Here is a 21,708-nt window from a genome sequence, read left to right on the forward strand (position 1 = left end):
AACAGACTTGTGTGGGCAAATGCTCACATTCGATGGCGTCTGGCACGTTGGAGAGGTGTGCGCTTCACGGAGGAATCATGGTTCACATTGTTCAGGGCAGATGGCAGCTGAGAATGTCCCAGTTCTTGCATGGCCAGCATACTCACCGGACATGTCACCCATTGAGCATGTTTGGGATGTGCTTGACCGGCGTATACGACAGCGTGTACCAGTTCCCACGAATATCCAACAACCTCGCACAGCCATTGAAGTGGAGTGGACCAACATTCCACAGGCCACAATTGACAATCTGATAGACTCCATGCGACGATGTGTTGCACTGCATGAGGCAAATGGTGGTCACACCAGATACTGACCGGTTCTGGGTCCCCAGACCCCCAATAGCGCAAAAAAACTGCACATTCCAGGGTGGCCTTTTGTTGTGGGCAGTCTGAGGTACACCTGTGCACTACTCATGATGTCAGATCAGCATCCTGATGTGGCACACCTGTGAGGTGGGATGGATTATCTCAATATAGCAGATGTGCCCACTACCACACATTTGGACTGATTTGTGACCACTGTTTGGGAGGGATGGTTATATTGTGTATCTGGAATGAATTTTAGGTCTCTACGTCCATCCCATGGGGAATGGGAGCAATAACAAAGGTGTTGCGTTTATATTTTTGTTGAGTGTATTTCTCAGTGCCAACATTAAACTGTGCCTCAGACCATTTAGGAGCTGTAGGTATCAAAATAGTACAAAAAATGTAGTGCAAAAATGGTTCAACATAAACACAGTGAGGTTTATCCATTCTTAACTGAAAACAGCTGAACTGCAGAAACTGTAGACAACATGTTAAGTAAACTTAAAAGTATTTTCAGCCTCACAAAGAAAAATAAAATAAATAATAAGTATTTTCAGCCTCTTAAATAGTCAATATTTAACCAAAATAATATTTTGGGCCAATCAGGATTTGGCCCTGATTGGTCCAGCATGCCACAGAGAGTTGCAAACGTTTCAAAGAAGAAGGATCAACACTATAAATACAGACTCTCTGGATAAATTTGATGAAATGACTCTTTTTGTGGACAAGGACTGAAGCTGTCTGGGGGGGAGAAGTCAAGAGGGATGGGTTATCTAATAAGTTAAAATGTTACTGCTGTAAATATAAAGGCCACAGAGAGAGCTTCTGTACCTTGTGTGAATGTGGTAATGGGGTTCCCAGGTTTCAGCTTGCTCTCCAGGAAGCCGTGCTTTGGTTCTGTGGTGATTTCATAAACCAGCTGTCCATCATCTGTGTCCGGGTCCATGGTCAGCAGCTCCTTCTTGGTGATCAGATTGGTGGCCTGACAGACATCAGAAATCATCTTTGCTTTAAAGTGGGACTCTCACAGTGCAAGAATTCATTACTGGGTATTTCATTCACAATGTCACACTATGATTCAGCTGAGCAGGAAGTTTTCTTTTCAATTTCAGCGTCCCTGATGAAGCCATCATAGCAAAAATACAGCTATTAAGAAGCATCGCCTCACTACTGGCTCAAGACACAGAAATCAGCATATCCAACATCACAGCGCCAACTAAAAAAACGTGTTTACCTCTGTATCTCATCTCGACATTGAGATTCAGCCAACAAAAGTAAGGGAAAGTAGTTAACTTGTCTATTCTGTTAATGGACAGCATCAGTTTTCCAAGTTTAAAACCACCACCTTTCACATCTGGAACATGTGAAAAATAAATCCACTGGTGTTGAGAACCGTTTGTTTCTCAAACAGATAAATTCACCACAGAAGGTGATGCGATGGCTTAAAATGTTTTTTGGTGTGTCTTGTATATTTTAAAGATGATTCATTTATGATTATTTCAAATAAGTTTCAATGTATCCAACAAACAAAGTTCATATCAGCTGTGTTTATTAAGCCGTTTCTTCTGCAAACCACTTTGCAACCAACCTTCTTTTTCAATTTGCCAATAACTTCTATGTGGACGCTGGGTTAGAAACTACAGTTCTGGGAATCCTTGATTTGAACATTTTACAGTTCAGGTATTTTATTTGTAACTGTAGGTAGATTTAGATCAGGACAGCACGTCTGACACTGTGGTCAGCAGCACAGGAGCACCACAGGGAACTGTGCTGTCCCCTCTTCTCTTCACCCTGTACACCTCTGACTTCTGCTACATCTCTGAATTATGCCACATTCAGAAGTTTGCAGATGACACGGCCATCATGGGGTGTATCTGGGATGATCAGGAAGAGGAGTACAGAAGTCTGGTGAGGAACTTTGTCGCATGGAGTCACACAAACCACCTGCAACTCAACACCTCAAAGACTAAGGAACTGGTTGTGGACTTCGGGAGGTCCAGAGAAGGTCCACTGCCGGTTCAGATAGAGGGGGAGGAGGTGGAGGTGGTCAACAAGTACAAGTACCTCGGGCTGTGGGTGGACGATAAACTGGACTGGTCATGCAACACAGAGCACCTGTATAAAAAAGCCCAAAGCCGACTGTACTTCCTCAGGAGGCTGAGGTCTTTTAACATCTGCAGGAAGCTCCTGAGGATGTTTTACCAGTCAATGGTTGCTGGAGTACTTTTCTATGCTGTGGTGTGCTGGGGGAGCAGCACAGCAAAGAAGGACTCATGCAGGCTGGAGAAACTGATCAGGAAGGCTGGCTCTGTGGTCGGCATGAAGCTGGACACTCTGGTGACAGTGGCAGAGAAAAGCACACTAAAAAAACTGCTGGACATTATGAACAATGCTGGGCATCCTCTGCACACGGCCATTAACAACCAGAAGAGTCTGTTCAGTGACAGGTTGCTTCTCCCCAAGACAAGAACTAACAGACTTAAAAACTCCTTTGTCCCACACGCCATCAAACTGTTTAACTCCTCTCTGGAGGGGAGAGGGAGGGGAAACAGGAGGACAAAGGAGGGGGGAACAACTAAGCTGTAGTGCCTCTTCACTTCACTGTGCAATACCTTTTGTGCAATACTTTTGTTAATAGTCAACAGTGCAATAGACCTCAATACTTGAAATGTGCAATTCACTTGTATTTTTATTTTTATTCCTATTTATTCTATTTATCCCCTTCGTATATTTTATTTTATTTATATATGTCTCTGTATTTATATGTGTGTGTGTGTGTGTGTGTGTGTGTGTGTGTGTGTGTGTGTGTATAATATTCTGTAATTTCTGTCGGTGCTATGCTTTTGGAAACCGAATTTCCCAGAGGAACCCACCCGAGGGATTAATAAAGTTTTATCTTATCTTATCTCTTATTTGTTCTCGTGAATTGAAGAAACAACAGAAAACAAAACCTTGTCGTTTTACAGTTTGGGACCAGAAACCTTTGTCCGGGAGGAAGAAAACGATTCTCACTATGTAAAGGATCATCAAGAAAAATTAAACCAGCTGACCGCTGTAACTGTCTGGTGCACAGGAAAATTCAGCTGTGGTTCTCCAATCAGCCTGTTAGACCACTTAACAATCTGAGAGAGTTTCTGCTCTTTTCAGATAACTATCCAAACCACAACACCAAGAAAAAGGACAAAACAGATTCAATAAAAGCATGATGAAATAAAACCATCATGGTTTTATCAACGTGGAAACAAGAAAGCCTTCTTAAACACAAGAGCCGCTGGGGCCCCTTTCTGCACACAGCTTCAGTGTTTGCTTTGAAATTCAGCTTTGAATCAAAAGGGAGATATTTATTACACTGAACACTTTCCACATTTTGACTGCACACTCCTAAGTTAGAGGCAGGGTAACGATGCTGTAAGGCATGGCCCGCTTTACCTAAATAACTAAAAAAAAGACCACAATTAGTGACCGAAACATAGTGTTGTAATAAATTAAACTCAGTAAGAAATTGTTTGGAAATTGCCTCCCCCTGCAGGCCATAACAAAAACTGCACTATCATGGGACCACCGTCTTGCTCCTTTCTTAACCTCAGGCTATCCATGTTTGCGCATGGAAGTGTAGGATATCCCAGGACACAGCTGTACCTCCAAATATTAATGAGTTCAGATGGATTAATAATTGTCTTTGACCAAAGGTCTCCTGCCTATATGATAAATTGGTAATGGTCAGGTTTTGCTTTCCCCTCCAGCACTCAGGAGAAGATACAGGAGTGTAACAGTATGATAATTTGGCTCAATGATAAAACACCCAGGACTTAATTACCTGCAGCGCAAACACATATGCGACGGACACCAGGTTTTATGAGTGCAATGTGTCCAATACCAAATCAAATGCCTGCGTCAGTGCATCACTACATGCTGCATTTCGGTTTGCTGGCTAGTAGCAGCAGCAGCTACACTCAGATGATCAAGCTAAATTTCTGACACTATCACAGTGTTATTCCACACCACACACTGTGATGCAGGACCAGGACTAAATTATAGGAGAGATGACAAAGCTTTGAGAGCAGCTCCATGAAAATATAAAAATATCAGTGTTATCCTTCAGCCTCTTAGTAGCTGCACATATAGAATAAATTTCAAAATCCTGCATCACCTCAATCTCCAGTGACAAGACTTGGCATCAGACCTTGAGGTCAAGGTCACGAAGATTCAAACTTTTTTGAGTCTTGTGCTAGATGTATCTATGGTATCAATTTGAAAATACAACATTGCTTCATTTTCAAGTTATTGTATTTGCAAACCTGGGCGTCCATGGCACCGTGGCAAAGTCGTGGCGTCTCTTTCCGTTATACGTGTGTTGTCTTAGCCTTCATATTTTGTTGTGACATGTGTTTGTAAGCCACCATGGCATTTTCTGGCCACACACTGAGTTTGTTTCCTCAATTTGGCTCTTATCAAATTTACAAGGGAATTAAACTAAACTGAGACTAAAGTTAAACTGAAATAACAATGCTTCTCTTTACTCTGTGTTGCCTCTGAAGTATAAAACCCAGTGGGAAACATAATCAGGTTTGTCTGTAACAACCCAGCATCACTCAGCGTGAAACTAAAGGTGACCGTCTTAAAAACAAGAACCAGATTTTTTTTTTTTTGGTCTCCAGTTTTGTTATCCTCACTGATTGTGGATGCAAAGACCTGATACAGCTGTTTGTAATACAACACGTTTGTAGTTATTCCTGAAATACAACGTGTGCAACAGACACATTACATAGTTATCTATGATGTGCATTAATGAGGAAAAGACCAAAACTTCTTCTGAATTTACACTTTTATTGAGTTCCAGCTGTGATATTTCATTTCCCAACATTTTCACATGGAACAGTTATCATATAAATTGCAATATTGAATAAAACAAGGGGTCAAACAGGTTTTAAATCCTGATTTGTATCAGCTACCAGTTAACCTATATTAGTTCCTTTCAGATTAATCAAAGTTTCTTTTAGTTGTTGTTCTAACTCTCTGATCAATACAATTGATAGAACTCCACTCAGTTCTATCAATTTAATTTACCCTGATTCAGTCCACCCAATGCTTTCACTCACTGTATGTGCAAACTGTCTGGTTATGATACCCAGTAACACTTCAACGAGTTACCAATACAATGCAAACAAAATGAATTTGTCTTGAAAGGTGCTGTATAAATAAAACTGTACTTTTACTTACTTTCTTTATTCACTTTGTATGTTATTGCAATAATACTTATTTTCTTTTTACAAAAATAACAGGGATTGAAACTTTATTGGTAATTTTCCAAGTAAAAAAATTATCCTCATTCAAAAGTCATGTAAGAACCTCATTGGCTCACGGAATGTTGATGTTATTTTAAAAAATTCATACAAAACTATGACCTCATTCAAAAATGTCATGTGACAACCTCATTGGCCTATGGAATTCTGATGTCACAGGCTTCTAAAGCATTGATCCTTTGAAGCTTTGATCCTCATGAATTCTTAAGTAGGGGTGAGGATGTAGAACTTTCAGTCCGTTATTTGCAGCACTTGTGTTAGCAGCATTCAAACGTTCACCAGTAAAGCATTTTCAAACATTTGGATCCTTTCCGTACTCACGGTATACAGACTCCAACATGTCTCAGAAACAGCAAGAAAGACAAGAAGTTGACCCCAGCTCTATTCCATGGTATGAGTCCCTAGACCCTTATATCAGCTCTCTTCCTTGGGATGAACAGGTAGAGTTAGAGGAAAAGCGACTGGAAGAAATGGAGAAAGAAAATCTCATGAACAGAGAAAAGATTAAGATCCTGATGGAAGAAAATGAGAGAAAGAGCACTGAATTAGAAGAATTATCCTACCAGCTTGAAGAAAAACAGGGTATTATTGAGGAGAAACAATGGGCTCTCCAAGACGAGAAGAATCAGGAGCTCCAAGAAAAGCTTGATGGAGCTCTGGAAAAAATTAAAGACCTGCTCCAAAATGAGACAAAACAGAACATTAAAGGGGATAAAATGCTCAAGAAGAATCAGGAGCTCCAAGAGAAGCTTGACGAAGCTCTGGAAAAAAATAAAGATCTGCTCCAAAAGGAGAAAAAAGAGAGCATAAAACAGGAAAACATGCTCAAGAAGAATCAGGAGCTCCAAGAGAAGCTTGACGAAGCTCTGGAAAAACTGAAAGAAATCCACCAAGAAGAGAAACAACAGTCCACACAGCAGAGAGACATGCAGCGCAAACTCCAAGCCATGGAGGAAAAATACAAAGCTCTGCATGTGAAACATGATAAAACTCTGCACAAAAATCAACAGTTGCTTCAAGACAAGAAGCAAATGGAAATTAAACTGAAACAAATGGACTCCAATGTTGAGGAGATGGAGGAAAAACACAGATTGCTCCAAATCAGGCTCGAGAAAACAGTGCACAGAAATAAAGAGTTCATTCAAGAGAGAGAGCAACAAGAAATGCTCGAGAAAGAAACGGACTCCAAGCTTGAAGTCTTGGAGGAAGAACTGAAAATGCTGCAAATGACTCTTGAGGAAACACAGCTCAAAAATAAAGAGATGCTTCATGAGAAAGACCAACAGCAAATACATCAGGAAGAAATGTATTGCAAGCTGAGGAACATCGAGAAACAAAATGAAGGCTTGCAAGTTATGTTTGATGAAGCTCTGGAAAGAAATAAAGAGTTGGTTCACGAGAAAGACCAACAGAAAATACAAAAGGAAGAAATGGATTGCAAGATGAAGAACATCAAGACACAGAATGAAGGCTTGCAAGTTATGTTTGATGAAGCTCTGGAAAGAAATAAAGAGTTGGTTCACGAGAAAGACCAACAGAAAATACAAAAGGAAGAAATGTATTGCAAGATGAAGAACATCAAGACACAAAATGAAGGCTTGCAAGTTATGCTTGATGAAGCTCTGGAGAGAAATAAGGAGATCCTCCAAGACAAAAAACAAGAGCCCGTAGAGCAGAGCGACCTGCAGAGCAAACTCCAAGCCATGGAGGAAAAATACAAAGCTCTGCAGGTGAAACATGACAAAACTCTGCACAAAAATCAACAGTTGCTTCAAAACAAGAAGCAAATGGAAATTAAACTGAAACAAATGGGCTCCAATGTTGACGAGATGGAGGAAAAACACAGATTGCTCCAAATCAGGCTCGATAAAAAAGTGCACGGAAATAACCAGCTGCTTCAAGAAAAAGACCAACAGAAAATACAACTGGAAGAAGAAAAACTTATTCTTCAGAGGAAAAATGAAGAACTCCAAGAACTGTATAATGAAACAAAGTACAAAACAACTGTACTGGAAGGAGAAAAGAAAAAACTGGCAAATCAATGCTCAGCGATGCAGAGTAGCATCAATGCAATGCTGAGAAAAAATACAGAACTTGAAGAACTTTCTAAGACCTTGAAGCACAAAAACACTGAAATCCAGGCACAAAAGCAAGAACAACAGAAAACACATAAAGACCTGCAGTGTAGACTTCAAGATATCCAGAAGAGAAACCAGCAGCTGGAAGACATGCACACAGATGTGCACAAGGCAAAGCAAATAGAGGAGGCAACAGTTAAAGAACTGAAAGACCATCTTAAAGAAAAACAAGAACAATTAGAAGACATGGTGAAAAGATGCAACAAACTTGAGAAAGAAAACACAGAAACAATGGATGAGCTGAAAACCCTCATCATTGAGAAAAAAGTGCTGGTGGAAGAATATCTAAAAAAGAAGAGAAAACGTTTCCACTGGTTCTGGAGGAGGGACACTGCTGCTTCTCACCTGATGTAAGCTCGTCTTCCTCCACCTCTATTCCATCTTCATTTTCCCCCTTCCCCTCCCTCCTTTTTCTTTTTTCACCCTCACCCCCCGACCAGTCCCGGCAGTTGACTGCCCCCTCCTGAGCCTGGTTCTGCCATAGGTTTCTCCTTTAGGTTTCTTTCACTTTAAAAGGAGTTTTTCCTATCCACTGTCGCCTGGTGCTTGCTCAGAGGGGATTGTTGGGGTTTTCTCTCCTCTCTCTTTCCTTCTTTCTATCCCCCCTTTTCCCCCTTCTACCTTTTCCTTTACCCAATAAACACAATTGGCCTCATTTTACATGTGTTTGAAAAATGTCTTCATTCAACAATAATTCATCTTAGGTATAAAAACAAGAAATGGGTAATAGCAGCATGTGTGTTTGTGTGTGTGCATAATATACATACTTGTATACCAGAAGGAATTAATACTAGATGGGTAGAGACAGGTTTTAAAGACTAGAAATGAAAACATGTGAGTCCTGTCTTTAAATAAAAATATAGAATTCCCTATATTCCTATCTATTCCAAACAACGGTAGTAAGTAACAAAGTTTCAAATTTGTCTTTCCCTTTGACTCTTAATTTATTAACCATGAACAAGAGGTCAGAGGTCAAATGTGGCACGATACCTTAAATCTTTCTATGATACTTTCTGTATTTGGACCAGAGATGGGCAACACCGCATAGTCTGATTACTTTTTTCAAGTAACGAGTAAAGTAAGGGATTACTATTGCAAAAAAGGTACAGTAATTAGATTACTGTTACTTTCCCGTAAGCAGGCTACATTACTGCGTAACTAATCCTCGTCATTTTCTTCGCGAGAGTGTCTCATGACAATGACGTACGAGCATGCGACGTCCGTGGCAGCAACAGACGTGTGTAGATCAACAAAGGATAATATGGAGTGCAGGAGAGAGTACGACCATGCAGGGTTTAAAGCTTGGAAGTACTGACATTACTTTGACTTTGATTCTGTAAAAAGTGAGAAAAACATTGAAAACATACGGTAGTGAAGTCGGGTTTTTGTGATTAAGTTCTTAGCTCCCTGTTTCAGTTTTGTTGTCGTCCTCCCCGGTGTTCCCCTGACACTCTTGGTATTTGATGCATGAAGGCTTCCTCGGCTCAGCTCCCGTCTCCACACCCTGCTGTCACTTTTTTAAATACTTCCATCACACCAACAGGCACTTTAGAACAGGCTCAAACCGGAGAGGTGATTAATCGACCACAGCGCTGCACACCCCTGGCAACTTTGGGGGGTAAAGCCACTGGTTTGTGGTGGTTGCCAGGTGAAATCAGGGTCTGCTGCACCAAAAACATAATTGTGATTGCTTTGGTTGCAATCAGATTGCCATAGTCATCTGCAGTTTGCATGTAGGATGCCAACTACTCACCAAGCGGTGGGAAAAGTTTGGTTTGGTTTAGTTTGGCGTTCATCTTTACTTTTCCGTCCTTTCTAAAAACACTGACATATAGGTCTGGTCTACCTAGACTGGCAGCATGCTCGAGGTGTCCCAGGCTCGTCTGTTTGGTGACGCGGTAGATGAGCTCGCCCGGCTTGCTGTCCTGGTTGCTGGCTGACAGCTGCAGCGTGGTCAGCTTCTGAAAAATTACATTTTCTTATGTTGCAAGTCTCAAATCTTGATTGCCTAGATCCATTTAGTGTTTTATCATATGTGCTTTAAGCGGTAAATCTCAGGTAAAATGAACTGTTCTATCTGCCAGGAAGGACTCAAACACAGACCCAAGATAAACAAAGACTGGATACAGTCTCTATATTATCTGCATGTCGTTTGAAATCTACAAGACATGCTGACTCCATATCTGTGTAGGTTCCTAGTCAATCAGGTCATGGTCGTCTTAAGAGAGGCAGCTGGACTCCTTTAAAACATTTCACTTCTCATCCAAGAGGTTTGTTCAGCTTGAAAAACAAAAAGGTGGAGAGTCCCAGCTATTTAAACCCTAGTGGAGGTTGTTCTCTATGGACGTGGTAGCTGACCTACCTACTATTAATCATGAGCTAAGGTTTGAAAAACCGCATGTGTCATTACCAACAGGGGTTCCAAGTAAAACCACTGGCATCATGGGAGAGTGTCTGCATCTAAATTTCACTCTTTCATGGATGCCAGCATATGCTTGTCAAATAAAGCCTGATTTTAGTTTAGTTTTCCTTCTATAAACAGAGATATTTCTAAACTGGAAATGTTCAAACTTTCAAACTGGCGCAGAAAAAAATTCAAAGGGTATTAAGTGTCTGATGGTTCAAATTTCCTGGAAGGACGATCATTACAGTATACTGTAAAATGAAACAGTGCATGTACATATTATACTAGAGACTACATAACCACCGCACCAGAGGTGTAAGCACATTTTGCAAGGCACTCATTATACATTAAGACAGTTTTATAAACCTTCGTATATGTGAGATAAGGAAACCAATGAACAGCCTCAAACATAAACGAACAGATGGAGATACAGACTGTATTTGCAGATTACAGCTCCACCACAAATCAAACTTCAGGTATTTTATTTGTAACTGTAGGTAGATTTAGATCAGGACAGCACGTCTGACACTGTGGTCAGCAGCACAGGAGCACCACAGGGAACTGTGCTGTCCCCTCTTCTCTTCACCCTGTACACCTCTGACTTCTGCTACATCTCTGAATTATGCCACATTCAGAAGTTTGCAGATGACACGGCCATCATGGGGTGTATCTGGGATGATCAGGAAGAGGAGTACAGAAGTCTGGTGAGGAACTTTGTCGCATGGAGTCACACAAACCACCTGCAACTCAACACCTCAAAGACTAAGGAACTGGTTGTGGACTTCGGGAGGTCCAGAGAAGGTCCACTGCCGGTTCAGATAGAGGGGGAGGAGGTGGAGGTGGTCAACAAGTACAAGTACCTCGGGCTGTGGGTGGACGATAAACTGGACTGGTCATGCAACACAGAGCACCTGTATAAAAAAGCCCAAAGCCGACTGTACTTCCTCAGGAGGCTGAGGTCTTTTAACATCTGCAGGAAGCTCCTGAGGATGTTTTACCAGTCAGTGGTTGCTGGAGTACTTTTCTATGCTGTGGTGTGCTGGGGGAGCAGCACAGCAAAGAAGGACTCATGCAGGCTGGAGAAACTGATCAGGAAGGCTGGCTCTGTGGTCGGCATGAAGCTGGACACTCTGGTGACAGTGGCAGAGAAAAGGACACTAAAAAAACTGCTGGACATTATGAACAATGCTGGGCATCCTCTGCACACGGCCATTAACAACCAGAAGAGTCTGTTCAGTGACAGGTTGCTTCTCCCCAAGACAAGAACTAACAGACTTAAAAACTCCTTTGTCCCACACGCCATCAAACTGTTTAACTCCTCTCTGGAGGGGAGAGGGAGGGGAAACAGGAGGACAAAGGAGGGGGGAACAACTAAGCTGTAGTGCCTCTTCACTTCACTGTGCAATACCTTTTGTGCAATACTTTTGTTAATAGTCAACAGTGCAATAGACCTCAATACTTGAAATGTGCAATTCACTTGTATTTTTATTTTTATTCCTATTTATTCTATTTATCCCCTTCGTATATTTTATTTTATTTATATATGTCTCTGTATTTATGTGTGTGTGTGTGTGTGTGTGTGTGTGTGTGTGTGTATAATATTCTGTAATTTCTGTCGGTGCTATGCTTTTGGAAACCGAATTTCCCAGAGGAACCCACCCGAGGGATTAATAAAGTTTTATCTTATCTTATCTCTTATTTGTTCTCGTGAATTGAAGAAACAACAGAAAACAAAACCTTGTCGTTTTACAGTTTGGGACCAGAAACCTTTGTCCGGGAGGAAGAAAACGATTCTCACTATGTAAAGGATCATCAAGAAAAATTAAACCAGCTGACCGCTGTAACTGTCTGGTGCACAGGAAAATTCAGCTGTGGTTCTCCAATCAGCCTGTTAGACCACTTAACAATCTGAGAGAGTTTCTGCTCTTTTCAGATAACTATCCAAACCACAACACCAAGAAAAAGGACAAAACAGATTCAATAAAAGCATGATGAAATAAAACCATCATGGTTTTATCAACGTGGAAACAAGAAAGCCTTCTTAAACACAAGAGCCGCTGGGGCCCCTTTCTGCACACAGCTTCAGTGTTTGCTTTGAAATTCAGCTTTGAATCAAAAGGGAGATATTTATTACACTGAACACTTTCCACATTTTGACTGCACACTCCTAAGTTAGAGGCAGGGTAACGATGCTGTAAGGCATGGCCCGCTTTACCTAAATAACTAAAAAAAAAGACCACAATTAGTGACCGAAACATAGTGTTGTAATAAATTAAACTCAGTAAGAAATTGTTTGGAAATTGCCTCCCCCTGCAGGCCATAACAAAAACTGCACTATCATGGGACCACCGTCTTGCTCCTTTCTTAACCTCAGGCTATCCATGTTTGCGCATGGAAGTGTAGGATATCCCAGGACACAGCTGTACCTCCAAATATTATAGATGGATTAATAATTGTCTTTGACCAAAGGTCTCCTGCCTATATGATAAATTGGTAATGGTCAGGTTTTGCTTTCCCCTCCAGCACTCAGGAGAAGATACAGGAGTGTAACAGTATGATAATTTGGCTCAATGATAAAACACCCAGGACTTAATTACCTGCAGCGCAAACACATATGCGACGGACACCAGGTTTTATGAGTGCAATGTGTCCAATACCAAATCAAATGCCTGCGTCAGTGCATCACTACATGCTGCATTTCGGTTTGCTGGCTAGTAGCAGCAGCAGCTACACTCAGATGATCAAGCTAAATTTCTGACACTATCACAGTGTTATTCCACACCACACACTGTGATGCAGGACCAGGACTAAATTATAGGAGAGATGACAAAGCTTTGAGAGCAGCTCCATGAAAATATAAAAATATCAGTGTTATCCTTCAGCCTCTTAGTAGCTGCACATATAGAATAAATTTCAAAATCCTGCATCACCTCAATCTCCAGTGACAAGACTTGGCATCAGACCTTGAGGTCAAGGTCACGAAGATTCAAACTTTTTTGAGTCTTGTGCTAGATGTATCTATGGTATCAATTTGAAAATACAACATTGCTTCATTTTCAAGTTATTGTATTTGCAAACCTGGGCGTCCATGGCACCGTGGCAAAGTCGTGGCGTCTCTTTCCGTTATACGTGTGTTGTCTTATCCTTCATATTTTGTTGTGACATGTGTTTGTAAGCCACCATGGCATTTTCTGGCCACACACTGAGTTTGTTTCCTCAATTTGGCTCTTATCAAATTTACAAGGGAATTAAACTAAACTGAGACTAAAGTTAAACTGAAATAACAATGCTTCTCTTTACTCTGTGTTGCCTCTGAAGTATAAAACCCAGTGGGAAACATAATCAGGTTTGTCTGTAACAACCCAGCATCACTCAGCGTGAAACTAAAGGTGACCGTCTTAAAAACAAGAACCAGATTTTTTTTTTTTTGGTCTCCAGTTTTGTTATCCTCACTGATTGTGGATGCAAAGACCTGATACAGCTGTTTGTAATACAACACGTTTGTAGTTATTCCTGAAATACAACGTGTGCAACAGACACATTACATAGTTATCTATGATGTGCATTAATGAGGAAAAGACCAAAACCTCTTCTGAATTTACACTTTTACACTGAAAAAAGTCTAACATGCAGTCATTCATTCAATCTAATAAGTGCCATTCAAAACAGAATAAAATCATTGATTTGATTGTGAAACCCTTTCTTTTTGCATTTTAAAATACCACTTTTGATTTGGATGAAACTAAATATCTGTACAAAGGACACAACGCAAAGTTTTTGATTTCTCTCAAAACATATATTTCTTTTCATGTTGAACAGATAATATCTTTAATTTGAGTCAAAGTGATTTGCACTTGAACACGCCCACCAGAAATAGACCGGGACCCATTTTTATTCTGCATGGCTGCTGGAAACATCGTGTCACATCTTTGATTAATTTCATCTGAAAATAAACGTAAGTAAAGCCAAGTGTGTTACAAAAGCTTTTATAATTTGTATTGCCAAAATTGCAGAAAATAACCCCATTTAAGCTGGGTCGACAGCCACCCCTAATTTTTGCATGATTGTAGCTGCTAGCTATAAGCTAGCTAGCTATCCTGCACAACGTTAGAACTGGTTACCAGAAACCGACCATCACAGTCGGGAATGCAAGTTAGGCAAAAAGCCGTTTTTTACCAGTATACTAACTAGCTAGCGTTACCACGATGCATCGGTGGTGGATACAGCTAGCTAGCATAAGTTCATAGTTCATAACATTCATAGTATAACTCCGTGCTCCGCTTCGTTTGAATTTTTCTGGTGAGCTCGCGGTTTCTAGACACAAGCTTGTGTTTGTGCGCACACGTTTGTCTCTGTCTCTCTTCATATAAATATCTGTGTGTTATGTGTGTGTACACCAAGCGCAAAAGATAATTATTAATGTGCATGATTTAGAGACAGAAATTATGGTGGCCCCTAGAGACAAAGCACGTACAAACTCCAAAACACATGCAAATTCCAAAACACGTACAAATTCCAAAACACTTGCAAAATCCAAAACACGTACAAATTCCAAAACACTTGCAAAATCCAAAACACGTACAAATTCCAAAACACTTGCAAAATCCAAAACACGTACAAATTCCAAAACACTTGCAAAATCCAAAACACTTGCAAACTAAAAAACACATGCAAATTCCAAAACACATACAAATTCCAAAACACTTGCAAAATCCAAAACACGTACAAATTCCAAAACACTTGCAAAATCCAAAACACGTACAAATTCCAAAACACTTGCAAACTCAAAAACACATGCAAATTCCAAAACACAACGGAAGTGCTCCAGGACGCTAGGGGCAGTGTTGAGCTTTTGTTACCTAGTAACTACACAAGCCAGGAAGTACCAATGACTAGTGATGAGATTTCCGGCTCTTTCGGTTCGGCTCACTAAAAAGAGCCGGCTCTTTCGGCTCCGAACCGGCTCTTCAGGTTGTTTTGTTGCTTTAATTAATTTATTATTAACAATAATATAAAATTATGCACAAAAGGAATTACTAACATAAAAACAAGTGGTTTTATTTATATATGTTTATATATAAATATATGCGGTGGCCCCTAGAGACAAAACACGTACAAACTCCAAAACACATTTCTAGCATGAACTGAACTTCCAAAGCAGAGCTACTAGATCACTTAAATTACACAATTGAAAGCATGTGTGTATTGTTTGTGTATTTATACACAGGCACTCATATATATATTCAAATAATTTAAAAAAAAGTTCATTTACCTGTTATTACCACACACCAAATCCGGTCATTGGTACTTGCTGGTTTGTGTAGCCACAAGATAACAAAGGCTCAACACTGCGCCCAGCATCCTGGAGCACTTCTGTTGTCTTTTGTACGTGTTTTGAGTTTTTATGTGCTTCTGAGTTTTTATATGCTTCTGAGTTTTTACGTGCTTCGGAGTTTGTACGTGTTTTTACGTGTTTTGGAGTTTTTACGTGTTTTGGAGTTTGTACGTGTTTTTACGTGTTTTGGAGTTTGTACATGCTTCAGAGTTCGTACGTGATTTGAAGTTTGTATGTGCTTTGTCTCTAGGGGCCACCGTAAATATACTTTTATTTATTCACTCCACATAAAATGTAATAAATAAATCATATAATACAAAAATCAACTATTCACATTTCAAGTTTTAACTATTTAAATTTTCAGCTTTTTCCTTTCACAAATTTAAAGTGAAAAGAACACAAAACACTGCAAACCACAACACAATTAAATATAAATTATAATATGAAAACTAAAAGAACATGCATATTCTCTGTCATATGGACCTGCATGAATAAACTTTCTCAATCCTTTATCATCTGCAACCGAAAATAGTTGTGGATGATTACTATACCTTTCTAATGTTGTTGTCCCTGCCTCTCTTTCTCTCTCTCTGGCTCTGTTCCTGTGCTACTGAGTGTAACTACCGCCCCTCCCCCCTCTGCCCAGCGTAAAGCACAAGGCTCGCGTGCAGAGTGAAGCGGAAAAAAAGTGCGAGAGAGAGGCTGAGAGAAAGAAAAAAAAAAAAACCCACGTGACGGCTCGCGATAAGGAGCCGGCTCGCGTCGTTCACGTCAAAGAGCCGGCTCTAAGAGCCATTTCGTTCGCGAACGACCCATCACTACCAATGACCGGATTTGGGGTTTGCAGCCTTAAAGGCCGCATTTTAAGGCCGATTACGTCACAGCGACAAGAGAAGGCTTTCCCAATTCAAAGGCTGCTCGAAATGCGGCCCTCAAATGCGTCCATAATTTCCCTGAATTTTAAGGATGGGTCGGTGTAGCCTTCATGGCCCAACATATCCCAGACTTCATAGTGCGGTGGTGGTGTGGATAATTTTGCCGAAAAAAAACGGTGGAAGCGGAGCGGAGGAAGTGTAAACTTTCAGAAGTAAGTACTGAATATTATGTCACTTATTTATGCGCAAATATTTTTTTAATGAAGAACATTAAACCATTATTGTTGGCCACATGTCGGGAAAGTTATGTGACATTAGTCATGTCTGTACTTTCAGAATTAACTTGGTTTTAAAGCCTTTACTTTAAAAAAATATATATAGTCGACCTTAATCTTACAGAGATTGTGATGATTTTGTGGATAATTAAAGTCAGTCATATATCCACAAACACAACAAGCTGAAAGTCAGTGATGCTGCTCGGTTTGCAGTCCTGAATATCACAGCACAAGCAGGATTCACTGCACTGTTAATGTTAGCTGTGTTATATTGCTGCCTCTGTTCGGTGGTGTCGAGCCAAACGGACTTTAACGTGTGTTTGAACGAGCTGACGGTTCACTCGTTAAGCTGAAAGAAAGATGCTTTAATCACAGGAGTCACACATGTGTGTCCACTGTACCATCTGGGAACTCCTCTTGTTTCGTAATAACACAAACACTAAATCCTCCTTCTTTTGTGCTGTTTTGTAGCAGTGTATACACCTGAGACTGTCACCTGTCTGTCTGTCCTGCACTCTCTCTGTTTCTTTCTCTCTGATTGTGTAATAAAAATATGAACATGTGTTTATAAGTCACACTTGTGTTTGAATCCTGCAGCTTATCACACATTTGATTTCCATGTGTGACGACTGCAAGTGTCCAGAGTGAGGACAGACTGAGGGACCCACTGCTGCACATCATCTGTGAGGCTTTGCACCCCTGATGATCCACCAGGACAAACTCAACAGTGTGTGAGGAAGAGGAGGAGGAAGAGCCAGCAGCAGCTGACAGATGGAGAGAATAGACAGACTGTTCCCTGTTTGTGAAGGACTGCTAGAAAAGTTTAAAATAACTAATTGTCTGTCCTGAATCAGTCTTATTAGGTAATGTTCAAATAATTTTATCATTCCAGTGTTTTCAGTGTGGGAGAAAGTACTCAGGGCCTTCAAGTTACACACTATGAAAGGCAGCAACAAGTGTAATATTCAGAAACCTAAAGTATGTATCAGCAGCAGAATGGAGCTAAAAACAAATGTTTGTTTCAGTTCTATGAAGCTTTGAGTATTTTGGATCAGTAGCACTGCTGTGTTTGTTGCATCATATTGCTGTAATTGTTTATATGCTTTATATATTCTGAGCTAAGTTGATCTATAGTGTTACATCATATTCTGTAAGGATGTTATGTGTTTGTTTACTTTCTGCCCAGTTTGACCCATTTAGCAGAAGCCAGCCTGTTTAAGGCTCTGATATCTATTCTGTATGACTTAAAGCAGTTATGACATGGTCTGATTTTCTCACCCAATAAAGGAATATTTCATATATCAGTCTACTCTTCATTTTATCAGAAACAGTTATCACAGCTTGTACATTTTCTTTTTATAAATATATGTAAGCAATGAGCCAAATTTAGTAATGCCAGCATGAAGGAACAACATTTGTCTCTTATATATGATACACCTATATATGCACTGTCAAAGATACTTGTCTTTGAGTGAAGATTTTTATTTTTATTTTTATTCCTATTTATTCTATTTATCCCCTTCGTATATTTTATTTATATTGTCTCTGTATTTATATATATGTGTGTGTGTATAACTCTGTAACTTCTGTCGGTGCTGTGCTTTTTTGGAAATCGAATTTCCCAGAGGAACCCACCCGAGGGATTAATAAAGTTCTATCTTATCTTATCTTATCTTAAGATTTAAGGTGATAAGACATATAAATAACTGCAACTTGAATCTGTACTGAAGCTCAGTATTTGACACAGAGTTCATGTTCACTGCTGTAATAGCTAATAATGATTAATATAATAACTATAATATTGGCCATATTATATTTACATTACCAAAGTGATATGACTTTAGTCTCATGAACAACATCAGCTAATTCTTATTTACTAATTAATCTTGAAATGACTGTTCAGTACAGAAATGAAGCCCAAAAATCACGTTTTACTGTCCTGTGGTCTCAGCCTCAGATACTTATCAAATCACACAAAGCTCATGTAGAAACAAACAAACAAATGAACAAAATATGTTCTCCCTCATTTCTGTCAAACCAAGTTGTATGACACGTTTCCAGCGGTTAGTATCACGGTTGCTAGGCAACCTGGGAAGCGCGACAGAGACTAGACCATCCCATACAGACAAACTTGCCGTTTATTTTGCAAATCGAGCTCAACACTGCCCCTAGCGTCCTGGAGCACTTCCGTTGTGTTTTGGAATTTGCATGTGTTTTTGAGTTTGCAAGTGTTTTGGAATTTGTACGTGTTTTGGAATTTGTACGTGTTTTGGATTTTGCAAGTGTTTTGGAGTTTGTACGTGTTTTGGGTTTTGCAAGTGTTTTGGAGTTTGTACGTGTTTTGGAGTTTGTACGTGTTTTGGAGTTTGTACGTGTTTTGGAATTTGCATGTGTTTTTTAGTTTGCAAGTGTTTTGGATTTTGTACGTGTTTTGGAATTTGCATGTGTTTTTTAGTTTGCAAGTGTTTTGGAATTTGCATGTGTTTTTTAGTTTGCAAGTGTTTTGGAGTTTGTACGTGTTTTGGAATTTGCATGTGTTTTTTAGTTTGCAAGTGTTTTGGATTTTGCAAGTGTTTTGGAATTTGTATGTGTTTTGGAATTTGCATGTGTTTTTTAGTTTGTACGTGTTTTGGAGTTTGCGTGTGTTCTTTAGTTTGCAAGTGTTTTGGAGTTTGCATGTGTTTTGGAATTTGCATGTGTTTTGGAGTTTGTACGTGCTTTGTCTCTAGGGGCCACCGTAAGAAATAACACGCCAGCATATAAGATCAATGACATAAGACTAATTCCTTCAATTGACTTTCAGGCGCGGCTCGGAAAAATGTGCATTTTCTGAAGAAATTGTAATTTTAACAGCAAAAAATTGACCCTATGCCAAACTTAGTCGCTAATGGCTGGTCTGTAGACTGTTTGGTATGTCATGTTACGTATTTCTTGGTTTTTCTATGTAATGTGTTTTATAGAGAAGTAACATTATTCTTTTTTTTCTGTATGCTTTCAGAACCACAGATCGCTCCATCCATTCCATGGCTGAAGCATACATTTTCATTTAATCTGAACAGGTATCATTTTGCATTTACACTGCACATCCTTTTTAAACATTTCATAATAATCTAGACTCTCCCTCATTATCCTCTCATTCACCTTGCTGATGTGTTGAGGACTTGATAAAAGAATACATGGTATGTCCATATCTGTTCTGTCTCTACATGAGATGCAGTCTCTTGATGTAAATTTGACAACTCTGCTATTAAATGCAGTGATTAATGTAGGACAGCAACGATTAATCAACTCATCAAGTTAATATCTTAGGGTTCTGTATTGTTTTCTTTTTTTTTTCTTGGGCTTTGTGGAACATTTATGAAAATGTTCCACCATTGATTTAATTTAATGATTATGCAATTCACAAATCTGATTAGTCAAATAATTGTTCTAATAGTCTGTGACCAAACAACTATCAAAATAGTAGTTTATTATGGTCAAAGATTTATCAGGTGTGCCAGACTTCAGTTCTTCACTTGTACATTTTGTTCCATATTTTACCTCAAGATATCCCAGAAAGATGAAGCTGAGGAAGAGCTGCAGAGTACCACCATGGCACTCTTCGTCTTCAGGGACAACTCAAGCCTCCTACATCAGCCTCGAGACATCGGGATAATCATTGATGGTGTGGAAGTCCTGAATGAGTTGCCTTCTGTGGCAGCTGGAGTGGCAATGGTCTTTGGACTCTGTTATGCTCTTAATATGGAATATCCACGAGGATTCAGGTTCACCTTTGAGGCTCTTCAAAAGATTATGATGGAGCTTGACTTTAACAAGATGACCTCTAACCTCTGACCTCTGGCTGACAGCTGCAGCGTGGTCAGCTTCTGAAAAATTACATTTTCTTATGTTGCAAGTCTCAAATCTTGATTGCCTAGATCCATTTAGTGTTTTATCATATGTGCTTTAAGCGGTAAATCTCAGGTAAAATGAACTGTTCTATCTGCCAGGAAGGACTCAAACACAGACCCAAGATAAACAAAGACTGGATACAGTCTCTATATTATCTGCATGTCGTTTGAAATCTACAAGACATGCTGACTCCATATCTGTGTAGGTTCCTAGTCAATCAGGTCATGGTCGTCTTAAGAGAGGCAGCTGGACTCCTTTAAAACATTTCACTTCTCATCCAAGAGGTTTGTTCAGCTTGAAAAACAAAAAGGTGGAGAGTCCCAGCTATTTAAACCCTAGTGGAGGTTGTTCTCTATGGACGTGGTAGCTGACCTACCTACTATTAATCATGAGCTAAGGTTTGAAAAACCGCATGTGTCATTACCAACAGGGGTTCCAAGTAAAACCACTGGCATCATGGGAGAGTGTCTGCATCTAAATTTCACTCTTTCATGGATGCCAGCATATGCTTGTCAAATAAAGCCTGATTTTAGTTTAGTTTTCCTTCTATAAACAGAGATATTTCTAAACTGGAAATGTTCAAACTTTCAAACTGGCGCAGAAAAAAATTCAAAGGGTATTAAGTGTCTGATGGTTCAAATTTCCTGGAAGGACGATCATTACAGTATACTGTAAAATGAAACAGTGCATGTACATATTATACTAGAGACTACATAACCACCGCACCAGAGGTGTAAGCACATTTTGCAAGGCACTCATTATACATTAAGACAGTTTTATAAACCTTCGTATATGTGAGATAAGGAAACCAATGAACAGCCTCAAACATAAACGAACAGATGGAGATACAGACTGTATTTGCAGATTACAGCTCCACCACAAATCAAACTTCCATATTAAAGCGAGACTGCTCAGCAAGGAAAAACAGTCAAGTAAGTAAGACTGAATGAAGACAGATTAAAAATTAATTGCATCTGCTCACACATTACTCAGCTGTAGGGTTTTCTGAGTACTCAGATGTAACACTGAGGAGGAAAACCCAAAGAAATGGCAAACAGAAGTTCATTCTAATAAATTGGAAATGTGGGTCACGTCCGTCAAATGGAGAAAGAAACTTGTCACAGTGAAGACAAAAAAAAA

General features: G+C 39.7%; 1 protein-coding gene across 1 annotated transcript; it reads left to right on the forward strand.

Annotated features, from left to right (window-relative positions):
• The first annotated feature begins 5,988 nt into the window (after positions 1-5,988).
• On the forward strand, positions 5,989-8,142 carry LOC146625643 (uncharacterized). The gene is made up of 2 exons (XM_085362347.1): positions 5,989-7,120; positions 7,247-8,142. Exons 1-2 carry the CDS (start codon positions 5,989-5,991, stop codon positions 8,140-8,142), a joined length of 2,028 nt encoding a protein of 675 aa, XP_085218473.1.
• Positions 8,143-21,708: the final 13,566 nt, after the last annotated feature.

Source organism: Diplotaxodon limnothrissa, linkage group LG9, assembly GCF_057381915.1.
Source record: "Diplotaxodon limnothrissa isolate DT_005_m linkage group LG9, D_limnothrissa_male_GT1.1, whole genome shotgun sequence".
In the NCBI taxonomy this organism is placed as follows: Eukaryota; Metazoa; Chordata; class Actinopteri; order Cichliformes; family Cichlidae; genus Diplotaxodon; species Diplotaxodon limnothrissa.